The 18,776-nt window shown below is 45.7% G+C and overlaps 1 protein-coding gene across 4 annotated transcripts in view; it reads right to left on the reverse strand.

The window, feature by feature from the left end:
• Positions 1-9,221: 9,221 nt before the first annotated feature.
• The window catches only part of LOC126463532 (regucalcin-like), a 265,468-nt gene continuing 255,913 nt past the window's right edge, over positions 9,222-18,776 (reverse strand). For all 4 annotated transcript variants that reach the window (XM_050096166.1, XM_050096167.1, XM_050096165.1 and 1 more), the window contains one exon: positions 9,222-9,475. In XM_050096166.1, coding sequence (XP_049952123.1) covers positions 9,251-9,475 — 225 coding nt within the window. In that variant the 3' untranslated portion in view covers positions 9,222-9,250. The remainder of the gene's footprint in view (positions 9,476-18,776) is intronic.

Here is an 18,776-nt window from a genome sequence, read left to right on the forward strand (position 1 = left end):
CTCTTCCCAGAAAGCACTCCCCCGAAATTTCAATGGTAAACCTTGCCTTGACGCACGGCGTCTGTCGTACAGCGTCTGCCACTGAATCCTGTTGAGCACCTCTGTAATGCTCCCGTGCCGACTAAACGATCCCGTGACGAAGCGTACCGCTTTTCGTTGGATCTTCTCTATACCTTGCATCAGACCTGTCTGGTAACGGTCCCATACTGACAAACAACACTCAAGAATCGGTCGAACAAGCGCCTCATGTGAATGAGTTTCATTTCCTTAATGTTCTTCCTCTGAATCTCAGTCTGGCATCTGCTTTTCCTACTATTTGACTTCAGGTCGCTCCGGGTAGTTACTCCTATATATTTTAGGGCGGAAACTGTTTCCAGAAATTTGTCATCAGTGGTGTAGTTCCACAGCAGTGGATCTCTTTTCCTATGTATACGCAATATGTTACATTTATTTACGTTCTTTTACTAATCAAGTAACACCCACCATCACCCCTCTTAATACCACTACTTCCTTTGCCCTTGTTTCACTTTTATTGCTGACATTGTTACAAGAAGTCAATAGAAATGGATTTCAAGCTCGCTTTGGGAGAGGATATGGTGGTATATTGACCACGTCCCTTTCAAAGAAACGGTCCTGTTCGGCACTTTCAGTGATTTAGGGAAAGCCTCAATCTGGATGGACGGACGCGGACTTGAAGCCTGGCTTCCAGAATGCCAGGCCAGTGTTTGACAATGACAACACCTCGTTTGATATATTTGGTTTTTTATGGGGTTGCATATGAGGGGAATGTAGGGATATTTCTGTATTTAGAGCCCAAAAAAAGTGAAGCTTTTCTGAGATTTTGAAATGTATTGGAATTTCAACACTTGTGGGTCATCTACATCCAACTATATCCCAAAGGCTTCTTCTTCAAATATGCATATGTCTTGTGGACAAACTTGGACTGACACCATACTAGGTGATGGGGCACAATGTTGAAGTTGATCTGGGTAATAATACTACAGTGACATTAAGGAAATGGAACTGCACACATTACTGTCTGAGGGGAAGTATCTGCTGCTCGACAGTGCTGTAGTGTTTTAATTATTATTTTACATCTTTCAATCCCAACTTGTGAGATCACGGTGGGTTGTCTCAGCCAAGTATCCCATGGTATTTGCAGTTTCTGGATTCGCCAATGTGGTATTCACATTGATCTGTTCATTGTTATAAATAATAAGGGTACGCAACAATGAGAGGCGTTCTGTAACTCTGAGCAACTTCAGTCTATTTTTAACCCTGTTATTATACAGCTTGTCTAATAATGATAGTAGTTTTGAAATGTTCCAAGCTTAAATGTGTGTTTGTTTACAATCAGTATGAAAAATACCCCGAGGAACAAATCGCGGTGACACCTTGCAAGGAGTCCGTACAATCTTCCTCTCACCCATTTGATTCATAATGACAGGGTGTGTAGGGCACCACTAGGACTTCAAGATGCGTAAACAGAAAGACGCAAGTATCAACAGTTCCCGGGAAAATCGCGTTTGAAAATTTTTGGCGTGGAATATACTTTGAATGATCGCTTGTATTCAGTGAGTCCACAGCCGAGGGCGAAGCGCTTCGTTTCATATGCTTGAGGTTCCTGCATGGAATCTCGATGTCTGTATTTTTTTTTTCATTCCCATGTAATTCTAACGACAAATATGACTGTGCAGACTATCAGTATCCAACGATTAATTTATTATGAGGAGTGGCCAACTCCATCCTGAATGCTCTCTCGCTAAACCATAATTTTGTAATTCAGTAGAAAATAGCCGCTGCCTTTTTTGCCTGCTTCTCTTTGGGTTTCGAAATCGGCCGACAAAGGTGAAGCGACTTCTTCGGTTTCTTAAAAAATACCTCCTTCGGCGATTTCTTGATGGGTTTTTAGTTCGTCTTGTCCAACAAGTTGTTTCTCCATTAGTATTTCAGTAGCACTGCGAAATATTTCTTCATCAGTTTCCATGTTTTCTTGTGTTTTTACTGCAGAAGGGTTTAAAGCGACGAGATTGTTTTGGAAAAAGAGATGTTCATATGCACGAGTGACGTTTTCGATCACACTTTTGAAACACTATTGTAAAGCGATTCAGCTTCTCGATCAGATTCACTTTCTCTTGCTGACGAAGTACCAATATCGAGAAAATGGGTTCATTTTAGGTAGCGTACCTAAGCGTGCACCAGGAAACAAGGCTCATGGTGGGTCGAAACGTACTTGAACGGACAGCGGGAAAACGGGCTTACGGTGGACTGGAACGTACCTGCAGGAATACAGTTATAATGGGAACTACTCCCAAAATTTTGGAGAAAAATCGGATTTTTCAGGGCAAAGATTATGAAAATAATAAAGATTCATTAGCTACTGATAATTTGCACAGTCATAATAAACCTGTCGTTAGAATTACGTCGGAATGAAAGAAAAAAACTATCGACAGCGAGATTCGATCCATAAACCTTGCACTTATAAAATTAAGTGCTTGCTCGCTCGGCAGTGGATTGATCAAATACCTATATCCATGAAAAGTAAATATGCTCCCCTAAAATTTTCAAGCTCGACATCCTCGAAGGCGGCTGAGAGCTTCGCCTTCCCATCTACGTACGTTGACGTTCTGCACACCCTGCCAATTGATCCAAATCAGTGCGGGGCAGTTCTTACAGTCGCCTTTTCAGTTCAACAGGAAACTGAAGTTTGCGGCACCGCATTCTTCCTGGTGACGTCAGCTGGCACTGGCCAATGGCAGTGTGTGATCAGGGAGCGGCCTACCAGCTAAATTTCTACCTGTCTTAGACTGCACGACTCATGAGCGACATGCTATGCTAACATTAGTCATATGCTACTTCCACTGTTCGTTGCTCTGTACTCGATAGGATGCATTTGCACGTGTGGTCCATTGATCGTGACCGTGCCAAATACACTCCTGGAAATGGAAAAAAGAACACATTGACACCGGTGTGTCAGACCCACCACACTTGCTCCGGACACTGTGAGAGGGCTGTACAAGCAATGATCACGGCACAACGGACACACCAGGAACCGCGGTGTTGGCCGTCGAATGGCGCTAGCTGCGCAGCATTTGTGCACCGCCGCCATCAGTGTCAGCCAGTTTGCCGTGGCATACGGAGCTCCATCGCAGTCTTTAACACTGGTAGCATACCGCGACAGCATGGACGTGAACTGTATGTGCAGTTGACGGACTTTGAGCGAGGGTGTATAGTGGGCATGCGGGAGGCCGGGTGGACGTACCGCCGAATTGCTCAACACGTGGGGCGTGAGGTCTCCACAGTACATCGATGTTGTCGCCAGTGGTCGGTGGAAGGTGCACGTGCCCATCGACCTGGGACCGGACCGCAGCGACGCACGGATGCACGCCAAGACCGTAGGATCCTACGCAGTGCCGTAGGGGACCGCACCGCCACTTCCCAGCAAATTAGGGACACTGTTGCTCCTGTGGTATCGGCGAGGACCATTCGCAACCGTCTCCATGAAGCTGGGCTACGGTTCCGGACACCGTTAGGCCGTCTTCCGCTCACGCCCCAACATCGTGCAGCCCGCCTCCAGTGGTGTCGCGACAGGCGTGAATGGAGGGACGAATGGAGACGTGTCGTCTTCAGCGATGAGAGTCGCTTCTGCCTTGGTGCCAATGATGGTCGTATGCGTGTTTGGCGCCGTGCAGGTGAGCGCCACAATCAGGACTGCATACGACCGAGGCACACAGGGCCAACACCCGGCATCATGGTGTGGGGAGCGATCTCCTACACTGGCCGTACACCACTGGTGATCGTCGAGGGGACACTGAATAGTGCACGGTACATCCAAACCGTCATCGAACCCATCGTTCTACCATTCCTAGACCGGCAAGGGAACTTGCTGTTCCAACAGGACATTGGACGTCCGCATGTATCCCGTGCCACCCAACGTGCTCTAGAAGGTGTAAGTCAACTGCCCTGGCCAGCAAGATCTCCAGATCTGTCCCCCATTGAGCATGTTTGGGACTGGATGAAGCGTCGTCTCACGCGGTCTGCACGTCCAGCACGAACGCTGGTCCAACTGAGGCGCCAGGTGGAAATGGCATGGCAAGCCGTTCCACAGGACTACATCCAGCATCTCCACAATCGTCTCCATGGGAGAATAGCAGCCTGCATTGCTGCGAAAGGTGGATATACACTGTACTAGTGCCGACATTGTGCATGCTCTGTTGCCTGTGTCTATGTGCCTGTGGTTCTGTCAGTGTGATCATGTGATGTATCTGACCTCAGGAATGTGTCAATAAAGTTTCCCCTTCCTGGGACAATGAATTCACGGTTCACGTCCACGCTGTCGCGGCATGCTACCAGTGTTAAAGACTGCGATGGAGCTCCGTATGCCATGGCAAACTGGATGACACTGACGGCGGCGGTGCACAAATGCTGCGCAGCTAGCGCCATTCGACGGCCAACACCGCGGTTCCTGGTGTGTCCGCTGTGCCGTGCGTGTGATCATTGCTTGTACAGCCCTCTCGCAGTGTCCGGAGCAAGTATGGTGGGTCTGACACACCGGTGTCAATGTGTTCTTTTTTCCATTTCCAGGAGTGTATTTGGTTTTGTGGGTATGTACTGCCAAAAACACATCTGGCACGAAAACCTGGAAGAATTTCATCTACTGTGACGTTATCCCCAGAACATCAGCTCTTTTGATCATTTTCCATGATCTTTTCGACAACTTGAAGAATAAGAACTAGCCAATCAAATTTTTCCCCTGGGCTCTGGTAGTTTGGTTGTCAAACCGAAGGCAACATATCAGACTCTTAAAAACCGTTTGACATTCATCACAAGACTGAATTTTTCAATGCTGTCGCTCTACGTCCCGTAGAGTTCCTCCAGACTTTAATAATTCTGTCTATATTCACCTGCTAGGTACAAAAAGCCAATAAAAGATCTTAGTTCAATTACATCTGTGGAACAGACGTCCCTGTCTCAGGAGAAACGATCCTTGGTAGTCTGAATGTATTGATTTGTGTCATTGACCATTGCCTTAAGGATGTTGTCAGTGAATAAATTATTCCAACATTTCACTAAATTTTTAGCGTTTTTAGCATTTCTTATGACTCCTGGAAGGTGAGTGATGATGTTTTGAGGTCCCATGCGATGCGTTTTACCAGAGGGCTTTTTTGCCCACATGGCCTTCTTATCTCTTCACAAATAAAAGTTCCCTTTTTTGTTGCCTTCATCTGCAGCTGTATCCTCACAATCTTGCTCCATTACAGAATCGTCTTCACGTTCTTTCACCTCGTCTTGTGAGCCAGTGTCAGTGTCAACATCGTGTCACGTCAGCAGTTCCTGTATTTCTTAGAGATGACGTGAGTTAGACAAATTGTAATAATTCCGAGTTATATCTGTGGAGAATCTGAAGTGTAAAAAAGGGAACACGAGGTTATTTGTGTATTCGCGTGCAATGTGCCTGAAGTACCGAGCTCAGTATACTATATATTTTCACAAAATTCAGGTTACTCATCCATCAAGTGAGCAAAATAAAAACGCTGATGAAGAATAACCAAAAATACACACCTCTTTCAGTGAGATGTAATCGGGTGCAGTGAGCTTGAGAAGCCACTAACTTCACATCTGCTTTCCACGAAAGTCGCGAGGAAAATAATGGAGGGGGCTGTAAACAGCATTTGAAGATAGGAAGGTACTGATGGAGGGGAAATCCCACGCCACCTAATTGGGGTGAGGGGAACAAAAATATGTCAGCTGTGCCTATCAGGCGATTGGACGCGACAGAGGGTTTAGTGGGACAGTCTTCTTCGGTGTGGGCTCACTGGCCCCTTTTGATACCATAATACACTTCACTGATGTTCTCAGCATTAACACACTCCAGTGTACTTGCGCAAAATTTCTCCCAGTACGTATTTACGCAGTTACTGGCGGTGCACTGAACGATTGCCTTTGCTTTGCTTGAATCCCTATGGTTTGCGCTCCAAGTGTTTGGGTGTCAGTTGACAGTGGCACTCTTCATCTACTAGTAAGATATAAACAGGACAGTTACTCACCGCCGGCCAGTGTGGCTGTGCGGTTCTAGGCACTTCAGTCTGGAACCGCGTGACCACTATGGTCGCAGGTTCAAATCCTTCTTGGGCATGGATGTGTGTGATGTCCTTAGGTTAGTTAGGTTTAAGTAGTTCTAAGTTCTAGGGGACTGATGACCACAGATGTTAAGTCCCATAGTGCCAGAGCCATTTTAGTTACTCACCTGGTATAACTAAAAAAAAGTTATTTGCATAGCTTCTACAAGTCCTTGATAGGTCTCTGGAGGCATTATGGGACCAACAGTTCCGGCAAATTACAAGATGGTGGTTTGTGGGTATGTACCTGATGCCCGATATGTGTTCCAGTGGGTCCAGACCAGGGGCATTTGCTGGCCTAGACATCAATGTGGGTTCACTGTCATGGTCTTCAAAACCACTGTAACACGATTCTGGCAATACGACATGGACAGTCATCCTGTTGGAAGATACCATCACCATCAGGGAAGATTTCGAACATGAAGGAATGCAGGTAGTCCGCAATAATGTTAACGTAGTTCACTGCTGTCATGGCGCCTTCGTCTAGTAACCCAGATCCCGTGGAAATCCAACAAAGTGCACCCAGGAAAACAATTCTGCTCTCACCGACCTGCATCTGTGCCGTGGCGCACGTTTCGGCCAGCTATTCACTTGCATGACGGCGTCTAAGGACAAAACTATCGGCCTGGTGTAGCAAGAAATGCGATTCTTTCGACCAGTCGTTACGTTTCTATTCATTCACAGTTCAAGCTCAGTGATCTTGTGCCCACTGCAATCTTAGCTGATGATGTCGTTGGCTCAATACAGAAACACGTAGGGGTCGTGTGCTGTGGAGCCCCATGTTCAAGAATGGACTTTGAATGGTGTGCTCCGAAACACTTGCGCCTGCACCAGAATTGTACTCTCTCATCAGATCTACCACAGATGGCTGCCTGTCCCGGATTACACAATGGATGATCCTCCAACCTCTATGTTTTACATGAGACGTGGCCGTCCAACACCATATGGCTTACTCGTTATTTCATCATGCTTCAGTCACTTCCTGTAGATGCTCATGACAGTAGTACGCGAACAGACGACCAGATTCCCCGTTTCAGAGGTTCTTGTTTTCAGCCGCAGGGTCATAGCAATGTGTCCTTTGCCAGAATCGGTTAAATCAGTGGATTTCCGCATTTGCGACCATAATCTTCGCTATAATGACTGCCCATTCGTCTTTCTTACGTTTACTTTCTTTCCTTACTGCGTCATGAGACCGCCCGCAACGCCACAGGGAAGCATTCAGTTTTGCAGTGGACATTGGTCATAATATGTAGACGTGAAGAATAAAGATGGAGAATGTTACTAACGTTTGCTTTATTTAAAGAGCTTTAAGATTTTTCGCATAAAATTAGGAGGTATATTTTTCAGAATGCATTTGTAAAGTATTTAATTAAGGTTTTAATTATCTTTGGATTTTTAAACTGAAATTACTTCTGAAGGCATTCACTAGTTCAAATAAAACAAAAGTAGAGAAAATTCTAGTTCCTGTAAATGAAGTATTGGCTGTCCTCAGTGCAATGCGCGCCAACTTTTACGGGAGGTTTTTGAAATTAATTAATGGCCGCCTGCAGGATCGCTCATGGTATACTAGAATACATTCCTGAAATGTTAAACGAAATACTTGGAATTAATAAAGACGCATGAAGATTCTGATTAAGCTGCACCATGTGTTCAGAGAGACGTTTGATAATATTAAGGCTTGAAACCCAGTGACTTGTGCAGTAAACAATGACACCAATAACGCTAAATTCAATTACTCCTCCATAGAGCTCCAGAAGGAAAGGTAATGATATTGCATGCTTCTTCTCGATAAAAGAATAGAAAATAACAGAGAGTAGCATGGAATCAAATTCATGGAGTGGAAGAACTGCTACCGCACAAATAATGTTACTCCAGTCAATAAACTGGCACACTGCCAAAATGAAAGGTATATTATAGTTGGCTCATTTGACATAACGAGAATGACTCCATCTAGCAGCCAAAAACCAGAAACAAGCGTCGCTGTGCAAGAAATAATAAAATACTGTTGATCAGTACAGTCCAGTCCCAATCACCTCAAGATCTCCTTTCATACATACCTGCCCCCTTCTCATTTCAGTCTTCGTTATTCTTCTACTCGTTTGTCCGCAGCTCGTGGTCTTGCCGTAGCGCACGGGCTCCCGGGTTCGATTCCCGGCGGGTTCAGGGATTTTCTCTGCCTCGAGATGACTGGGTGTTGTGTGTCCTCCATCATCACTGACTCGCAAGTCGCCAAAGTGGCGTCAACTAAAAAGGACTTGCAATACGGCGGCCGAACTCCCCCGCATGGGGCCTCCCGGCCAACAATGCCATACGATCATTTCATTTCTGCTCCTTTATCTCTTCATCCTTCTCATTCTCTTCTTCGCTCTGGTACGGCGCCTCCCTTTCCCTCTGGCTTCCGCCAGCCAGAAAGACCGCGCCTGCACGATAATGGCTCCCCGGTTGCCATAGGCTAGTTAGGCCTCTGATAAATCCCATACTTGGCTATGAAAAAGCGCGTACAACAGCAGTCCTCATGTGTGAAGTGCTTCTGCATGCACATGCGAGAAAGGAAGACATCGCAAAGAATCTAGACATGCTCCCAAGAGTCGCAGCGAACTTGAACAATGTCGCTCTGCAAGATCAACGCGGAGAAGAGGGAACGTATCCACTGTGAAGAGATATTTAATGTGAGTGTAGCGGTTCCACGTATCGTACACCTGTGTAACTGTGGGGTCAGAACAGCTGGATGCTAACCGAAGAGGCCCGGGTTTGATTCCCAGGCTGGTCGGAGATTTTCTCTGCTCGGGGAATTAGTGTCGTGTTGTCTTTACATTCGTAAGGTCATAACTGACACGAAAGTCGTTTCAACCACAGTGTCTTATCGTTTTTCCACTAGTGAGATGGCTGTGTGTCCTCGAGCCGAAAACGAACAAACTGAAATTAAAAATCTGGGAAATGCGGTGCATTGCCACCTGCTGGATGAGTCTAGAAGACTTTTTGAGGTTAATAGGCCATTTCGACAGAATTTTTTAAATTGGATACAAGTAACAATAGTATAAAATAGTTTGATCTTATAGCGTATCATCAGGCCTGCACTGAGGTCTTTTATTTATTGCCACCAATCTCTGCAACACCGATTGAAGACGCGCTCAGAGGACGACGGACTGCGCTGGGAGTCCCCGGGCGCCGAGTCCGGTGACGCGGAAGGTGCAGCCGGCCATCGGATGCTCTTCGGGGCGGTCCAGGCCGGAGGAGGCAGTCGTGACGAGCAGCTCGTCGAGGCCGGCGCCGCCCCACACCACTGACGTCACGTTGAGCGCCGGGATCTCCACCCGCCGCAGCAGCCTGCCCGTGCGTGGGTCCACCTGGATCACCTGCAGCACCGGCTATCATTGTTCTCCCGTCCAGCAAGTACTTGCCCCGCTTAAAAATAAAAAGACAGCAAATAAATGAAGATACAGCAGGGACATGTTGGTATATTAAGCAGCTGTAGTTACATCAGCATCTTTATTCCGCGAGCCATCTTTTAGTATGTGGCAGCAGGCATTTTTGTACTGCCGTAAACCACGTATACCTTAGAGATGATTTTAAAACAAGGGCAGTCACAGCTGAGGTAGTTACACATAACTGATTGACCACTTCATACACTATATCAGGTGTATACAGGTTGGTCCATTGATAGTGACTGGGCCAAATATCTCACGAAATAAGCATCAAACGAAAAAAACTACAAAGAACAAAACTTGTCTAGCTTGAAGGGGGAAACCAGATGGCGCTATGGTTGGCCCGCTAGATGGCGCTGCCATAGGTCAAACGGATATCAACTGCGTTTTTTTTTTTTTTAAATAGGAACCCCCATTTTTATTACGTATTCGTGTAGTACGTACAGAAATATGAATGTTTTAGTTGGACCACTTTTTTCGCTTTGTGATAGATGGCGCTGTAATATAAACGTATAAGTACGTGGTGTCACGTAAAATTCCGCCAGTGCGGACGGTATTTGCTTCGTGATACATTACCCGTGTTAAAATGGACTGCTTACCTATTGCGGAAAAGGTCGATATCGTGTTGATTTATGGCTATTGTGATCGAAATGGCCAACGGGCGTGTGCTAGTATGCTGCTCGGTATCCTGGACATCATCATCCAAGTGTCCGGACCGTTCGCCAGATAGTTACGTTATTTAAGGAAACAGGAAGTGTTCAGCCACATGTGAGACGTCAACCACGACCTGCAACAAATGGTGCTCAAATAGGTGTGTTAGCTGCTGTCGCGGCTAATCCGCACATCAGTAACAGACAAACTGCGCGAGAATCGGGAATCTCAAAAACGTCGGTGTTGAGAATGCTCCATCAACATCGATTGCACCCGTACCATATTTCTATGCACCAGGAATTGCATGGCGACGACTTCGAACGTCGTGTATAGTTCTGGCACTGGGCACAAGAGAAATTACGGGACGATGACAGATTTTTAGCACGCGTTCTATTTAGCGACGAAGCGTCGTTCACCAACAGCGGTAACGTAAACCGGCATAATATGCACTATTGGGCAACGGAAAATCCACGATGGCTGCGACAAGTGGAACATCAGCGACCTTGGTGGGTTAATGTATGGTGCGGCATTATGGGAGGGTCGTCGAAGCACCATACCATGGCCCGCACGTTCACCGGATCTGACGTCCCCGGATTTCCTTCTGTGGGGAAAGTTGAAGGATCCACCGACAACGCCTGACAACACGCGTCAGCGCATTGTCAATGCATGTGCGAACATTACGGAAGGCGAACTACTCGCTGTTGAGAGGAATGTCGTTACACGTGTTTCCAAATTCACTGAGGTTGACGGACATCATTTTGAGCATTTATTGCATTAATGTGGTATTTACAGGTAATCATGCTGTAACAGCATGCATTCTCAGAGATGATACGTTCACAAAGGTACATGTATCACATTGGAACAACCGAAATAAAATGTTCAAACGTTCCTACGTTCTGTATTTTAATTTAAAAAACCTACCTGTTACCAACTGTTCGTCTAAAATTGTGAGCCATATGTTTGTGACTATTACAGCGCCATCTATCACAAAGCGAAAAAAGTGGTCCAACTGAAACATTCATATTTCTTTACGTACTATGTAATAAAAATTGGGGTTACTATTTAAAAAAATGCAGTTGATATCCGTTTGAGATGTGGCAGCGAGCGCCATCTAGCGGGCCAACCATACCGCCATCTGGTTTCCCCCTTCAAGCTAGACAAGTTTAGTTTCGTTCTTTGTAGTTTTTTCGTTTGACGCTTACTTCGTGAGATATTTGGCCCGGTCACGATCAATGGACCACCGTGTATATACTGGCGTTACAACTATTAAAATATAAAACTGAATCAAAAGTCTAATAGTTTGCAGTAGCTGTTTTTATTGAAGCTGATTTAACAGAGTTCAGTAAATACAGCTACTATGGATTGCTGGACATTTCATTCAGTTTTACATTGAAGCGCCATAGAAACTGGTATAGTCATGCGTATTCAAATACAGAGATATGTAAACAAGCAGAATATGGCGCTGCGGTCGGCAACGCCTATATGACAAGTGTCGGGCGCAGTAGTTAGATCGGTTACTGCTGCTTCAACCGCAGGTTATCAAGATTTAAATGAGTTTTAGCGTGGTGTTATAGCCGGCGCGCGAGCGATGGGACACACCATCTCCGAGGTAGCGATGAAGTGGGAATTTTCCCGTACGACCATTTCATGAGTGCACCGTGAATATCAGGAATCTGGTAAAACATCGAATCGCCGACATCGCTGCGGCCGGAGAAAAATCCAGCAAGAACGGGACCAACGACGCCTAAAGAGATTCGTTCAATGAGACAGAAGTGCAATCCCTCCACTGATTGCTGCAGATTTCAATGCTGGGTCATCAACAAGTGTCAGCGTGCGAACTATTCAACGAAACATCATCGATGTTTACCTGTGATGACTGCACGACACAAAGCTTTACACCTCGCCTGGGCACGTCAACGCGACATTGGACTGTTGATGACTCGAAAGACGTTGCCTGGTCGGACGAGTCTCATTTCAAATTGTGTAGAGCAGATGGACGTGTACGGGTGTGGATACAACCTCATGAATCAATGGAGCCTGCATGTCAGCAGGGGACTGTTCAAGCTGGTAGAGGTTCTGTAATTGTGTGGGGCGTGTGCAATTGGAGTGATATGGGACTCCTGATACGTCTAGATACTACTGTGACAGGTGACACGTACATAAGCATCCTCTATGATCACGTGCATCCACTCATGTCCATTGTGCATTCCGACGGACTTCGGTAATTCGAGCAGAACAATGAGACACCTCAAACGTCCAGAATTGCTACAGAGTGGTTCCAGGAACACTCTTCTGAGTTTAAACACTTCCTCTGGCCAACAAATTCCCCTGATATTAGCATTATTGAGCAATTCTGTGATGCCTTGCTACGTGCTGTTCAGAAGAGATTTCCACCCACGATACTCTTACGGATTTATGGACAGCCCAGAAAGATTCATGGTGTCAATTCCCTCCAGCACTACTTCAGTCATTAGTCAATTCATGCCACGTCGTGTGCTCACGGGGGCCCTATTTGATATTGGGCATGTGTACCACTTTCTTTGGCTCTTCAGTGTATATTATGACAGTTTTAACAGCTGTATTTAAACACGTGATTAATTCGTGAATCGATCAATCAATTATGTATAATGGGTACGCTTTACGGATTTTCAGATTCAAAGTTTTTTTTTAACATCTATGGTATTTATATTAGTGAACATAGAGGCTTGTATGAAGGGCTTACATACTTATTAGTACAATAAAATTCGTAAAATGCCGAGGAAGTGATGGGGAAAAGTGTATGTGGTCAAAGTGAGCATGGATATGAGGTATATAATGACCGGCCTATAGATCCACCAAAACTTTCAGCTACCACTCCACTTGTAGTCAATATTTCAAAAACAGAATGAAACCTTGACCACAAAGAAATATGTATATTGATCTGAAGGTTTCTTAAGTGCTTTATCAAGCTTCATTAAAAAACACATGGTATTTAAATCAATATGGTCCATCATCAAAATTTTAAATAATTATACTGAAAGGTGCTAACATGGAGTACCACACACATAGCTTCAAATTTAGCTGAGCAAAATACTTTCAATTGCATCCATCTTAGCATAAATCCTCGTTTCAAAACATCCATTGCAGTTAGAATTAAAGCTTCTGTTCTTCATTTATCTGGCACTTGTGGCCAAACAAACTCCATTCCTTGTTTCTGGAGACAACGGACATTATCTTTTGTACCTGAATTACTGCTTGAACCACAACAGCTTGCAATTTGAGCAATGTACGACTGACCTTTGTTTTTCTTAGTTGTAGGCACATTAACAATTACAAATGAGCCTTCGTCTATATACCTATGGTTAATGTATGTGTTCCTCAGTTCCACACTGTCATTGGCATTAGTACTGATACAGCTTAATAAATTATGTATCTGTAATCGTGGGATAACAATAACCAGTTGTCAAAGTAGCTCCAAAAAGAGAAATCATGTATATCACCTCTAAAACAGCAATATAGTAGGAAGATATATAAATGCGATGAAAAAACTATCTGTTCAGAGAATTAATCGAGTAACATACACAAATTAGTTGAAAACACTGATTGCCGTTAAATGACATAGGTGGATTTTGTGCAAACTGATTTTAACTCACTTTTTCGTATCCAACTGTAAGTCGCAACAGGTTTTCCAACTGTTGCGCCAGAAAATCGGTACCGTACGGCACCATTTAGCGTACATTGATGAAGTTTTACCCCTGAACAGTGTGTACCAATCTCTCAAACGAGATCCAGCAGAGAGCTGTAAAACTTCTGCTGTATGATTGGTAAAAGTAATCACGGCAGTCGTAGTATACCCGGGTTACGGTATTTTCAAGTCAACCTTTTCGTGTTCCAGTAATGAATGGTCTGCAGAAAGAAAGATTGTTGATACGCTCCTGTCTGAACCTCTCTGTTTTTACCTTCGTCTTTCCGCGAGATATATGCAGTGCGAAGCAATGCAGGATATCACGTATATCCTGACCACTCCAAATCATTATGTCCAGAAACGAAATAAAAAGAATAAAGAAACTTATTGAGCTACCTTGGGGTCACCAACCAGCATGAATCCCCCCAGGGGCTCACCATTCTATGGCGAGATCATGCTTTGCTACCAAGGGGCCCCAGCCTTTGAAGCATCTTTTCCCTTCCGTGCTGCTTATCTAGCTATTCTTTTTCCCCTCCCTTGGGGAACATGTCTGGGATGTTTTCGGAAATGTATTCTGTATTTTCAGTAGGTTGACATCAGGCAGCCTCTCCATTGTTTTTTCGCTCTTTTTTCTTTCTGTGTTTCCCTTCTCCTACTTTTCCTCTGCTTCGGCGTTTGAGGTTCCTCTTTTTCTTCTTCCTCCTTGTGAACTCCTGAAGGCTGGCCATGCATCTGATGCGTAACAGGTAATGGGTAACGCGTAATTCCCAGCCCCGAGTCAACAGCTAGGGTTTGACCGTACTCACTGGTACAGGTCAGGCCCAGGGAAGCCTGAGCTGTTACCTTCACAAACTGCCAATTGGTCCCTGAGTCAGGTGTACAGGTGGTGTGACCTGAGGTGTGAAAAATCATCCAAGTAGGGTGCTCCCCCTCTGAGGGGAGCCCCCAGTTGGAAGGAGTGCACCATCGGAAGCTGGAAATCATGAGGATTTTCTCGCAATGAGCGTATCCTCATCTTCATAGTCTGTCTACTAAACGTAAACGGAATGAGGTTAAAGATCCAAAGACACTCCCAGCTGCACCACGGTTCCTCGTGGTTTCACATACTGAAGTCAGTCTGTCCTTTGCTATGGTAAATCCGCTTATTATTCAGAAAGGTGGTGATACAACTGCTGGCCCTATGAAATCCTGCTCCTGTCTATGCAATAGAACATTGCCTTTTGGGACTACTTCTGATTCTCAGACACAACTACTGCTTGCAGTTTCGCTCCTCCATGGCTATCCTGTTCGTGTCGAGGCCCATCGAAAGCTGAATTCTTCACATGGTGTTGTTTACACTAGGCTGCTCAATGGTCTGACCAAGGCAGAGATGCAAACATTCCTCTCTGATCAGGGTGTCATTGCAATCCATCATGTGATGCAAAAGGTAGATGCCTCCTTAGTGCCCACACACACTCTCTTTCTCACTTTTGATAGAATGGTTCTTCCATTAAAGCCGAAACACGTTATCAAGTTATCAGTCTGACCATACATTCCAAACCGGATGCATTGCTAGCAGTGCCATCGTTACAACCCAGCCAAATGTGTAACCTCTGGTTGGGATGCTCATGAGGGCATTTGTTTGCGTCCTTCTCCTCACTGTATCAACTGCAATAACGATCATGCAGCCTCCTCCCGACGTTATCCCATGTCCCATGTATCTCGGTGAACGGGCTTGTCCAGGAGACCAGGGTGAAGGAAAAAAATGCCTTACTCGTCCGCTCGAAGGTTGTTACCTAGTCGGAAAGCGTGCGTTCTACCATGTAGCACTTACAGTACTGTTCTTGCAGCTTCTCGGTCCACGAAACACATAGCGATGCAGGGATGCAACCTCAAACTCAGCACCACGGTTGTAAAATCGCCAAGTGTCATGGTAGCTTCCCTGTCTTCTCCTCCAGCTGTACAACAAGCTACTGAACTTTCACCTCACTGGGCGAAGTCACCTCATACACTACCAACAGGCTGGAAAGGACAGAAGGAATGCTGCCATGAAGACTTCCTATGCCCTTCCAGCCAACAAACATCTGAGTCTTCCTCTCCCCACTGGAAAGGCTACAAGCAATCAAACAAAGGCAAACGGTCTCCTTCACCGACTTGATACTCTTCGACGGTCTCACCACGTGATACCCTCCCTGGCCGAGCTCCGTGTCGCCGGAGTTTTCATGCATTGGACGCCGCAAATCGACAGAAGGAGAATGTCGATGACACTGTAGATTACATGGAGCAAGATCATTCAGCCTCCAGGCCCTGTAGCAGTGGATCTTTCAAGGCTGGCACTCGGCAGACGCCGAGGTGACAGTATGTTTCCCCTCTTCCCCTTTTCTCATCATGACTCTCTTCCAATGGGATGTTCACGGCCTTCAGTCCAAAAATGTCGACTTACAGCTGGTCTTAGAATCGCAGCATCCGCTTGTTCTCTGCCTCCAGGAAACAAAACTGCGTTCTCACATCCGCTTTGAGCTCCCACATTTCTTCCCAGTCTGCTTCGAACTTCCCCCCGATGATGGCAGTCCATCTCATGGGGGACTGATGCTGCTCATCCAGGATGGCGTTCATAGTAAATCCCTCTCCATAACTGCCGGCTTCAAGCTGTTTCAGCTTGCATTTTCTCTCCTCACTTGACCTTTTCCCTTTTTACCATTTACATTCCTCCATCAAGGGATGTCACCAGGGCAGACTTCCTCCAGCTTATTAGGCAACTACCTCAACCCAACTCCTGCTGGTCAGTGACTTCAATGCACACCATCGCCTTCAGGATTCTTCCAGAACCTGTCAGAGAGCTGCCCTTCTCAATCAGTTCAACCTCATCTGACTTAACATTGGAGCACCCACGTTCATTTCAGACTCCACGCACAGCTACTCCCATTTGGACCTATCCTTCTGCACTGCCCAACTTGCCTACTGTCTCGAGTGGCACGTTCTGGAGCGACCATTTCCCGTGTGCTCTTCTTTTGCTGACTCCTACCGCACCTACATGCACACCCAAATGGCAGGTTTCTAAGGCTGACTAGAGGCTTACGTCCTCCCTGTCGATCTTCGACGAACCACATTCCCCAGTTGTGATGACCAAGTAGAATATCTTACATACGTTATCCTTACCGTAGCAGAACGTTTCATTCCTCTTTACTGCGCTGTGTCTTGGTCCTTTGGTCGACTGAGGCGTGCCGCGACGTTATTCGAGCACGGAGATGTGCTCTCCGCATTTTTAACCGTCATCCTGCGATGGCAAACTGCATTCGCTATAAACAGTTGCGTGCACAGCGTCGTCTTGTTCTTCGGGATAGCAAAAAAAGCTAGCTGGATTTCATTTCCTAGTTCTTTCAAAGTTCCACTCCCATTTCCATCATGTGGGGCAACCTCCGACGGCTCTCTGGGACCAAGGCCCATTCCCCAATATCCGGCCTGACAGTAGCAGATGATGTCATAGTGGATCCTATTGCTATCTCGAACACCTTGGGCCACTATTTTGCGGAGATTTCGAGCTCCTCCCACTATCACCCTGTCTTCATCCATCAGAAACTAGTGGAGGAGACTCGGGCGACACCTTCTCTTCCTGGAATTGTGAGTGCTACAATGCCGCCTTTACTATGAGGAGGCTGAATCGTGCTCTCACTTCATGCCAGTCCTCCCAAGGGTTGGACGATGTTCACATTCAGATGTTGCAGAGCCTTTCTAATATAAGCAAGAACTTTCTCCTTCATGCATACAGTCACATCTGGGCGGAGGACACGATTCCCAGACGCTGGCGTGAGACCACTGTCATACCCAACCTAAGCCCAGGAAGGACAAACCCCTTCCTTCTAGTTATCGCCCCATTTCTCTCATCAGCTGCATGAATCATACATTCCATTGCCTTGCACACATGAAATCACTCTTACTTCGGAAGACTTCTCTCCATTGATAATGACATGCTGCGTTCTGTTGTCTAGGAACTCTTCAATCCAATCACACAATTGCGTTCTGTTGTTGGAATGTATGATTCATGCCCAGCTGGTATGGTGGCTCGATTCTCGAAATTTATTAACCATTGCACAGTGTGGATTACGAGCGCGCCGTTCCGCAGTTGACCACCTCGTCACTTTGTCAACTCATGTCATAAATGTCTTTCTGCGGAAATCCCAGATTGTCGCCGCGTTTCTCGATATGGAGGAAGCCTACCATACATGCTGTAAGACAGGTATTCTTCGCTCTCTCTACACGTGGGGATTCTGTGGCCATATGCTCAATTTCCTTCAGAAATTTTTAAAATACCATGTTTTCAAAGTGCATGTGGATTCTGCATTGTCAGACACCTTTATACAGGAAAACGATCAGCCTCAGGGTTCTGTGCTGAGCGTCGTCCTCTTTGCTGTCGCCATGAACTGTATTATGGCCTTCAAGTTTTTTTTATGTCTATCTTTTTGACTGGAGGTCTTGAGGACCATGTCTGTTCACTATTCTAAGAAAATGATACGCCTACAACCGTCCTTATGATCTTATTTATTCTGTAGCTACCAGTTTCGGCGCTTCAATGCGCTATCTTCACGCTGTAGTTGATGCTGAAGGGGTTAACATGATCCATATATACACCGGGTCAGTGGCCAACATAACTGGTTTACGCAGACTATCTGTAAACTCTGGTGTCAACAGTGCAAACATCAATTACCAACTGACTGGAGAAACATTGGTATTTTGAATGTTTCTCCCGTTCTGATTTATACTCTCGTATTTTCTTTTTTTAATACTGGGCAGGCTGGCGAAGGTGGAGGATGGTGTTCTATACTGTTCACACACAAAGGCAATTGTTTGCAAGGGCGATCTCCGTGAGGCGATCTTCCAAAGTTTACATATTTTCGGTCCGCTATCCAGCAGTATGACGTATGTCCAAAGCATAATAAG

This window comes from Schistocerca serialis, chromosome 1 (assembly GCF_023864345.2).
Source record: "Schistocerca serialis cubense isolate TAMUIC-IGC-003099 chromosome 1, iqSchSeri2.2, whole genome shotgun sequence".
In the NCBI taxonomy this organism is placed as follows: domain Eukaryota; kingdom Metazoa; phylum Arthropoda; class Insecta; order Orthoptera; family Acrididae; genus Schistocerca; species Schistocerca serialis.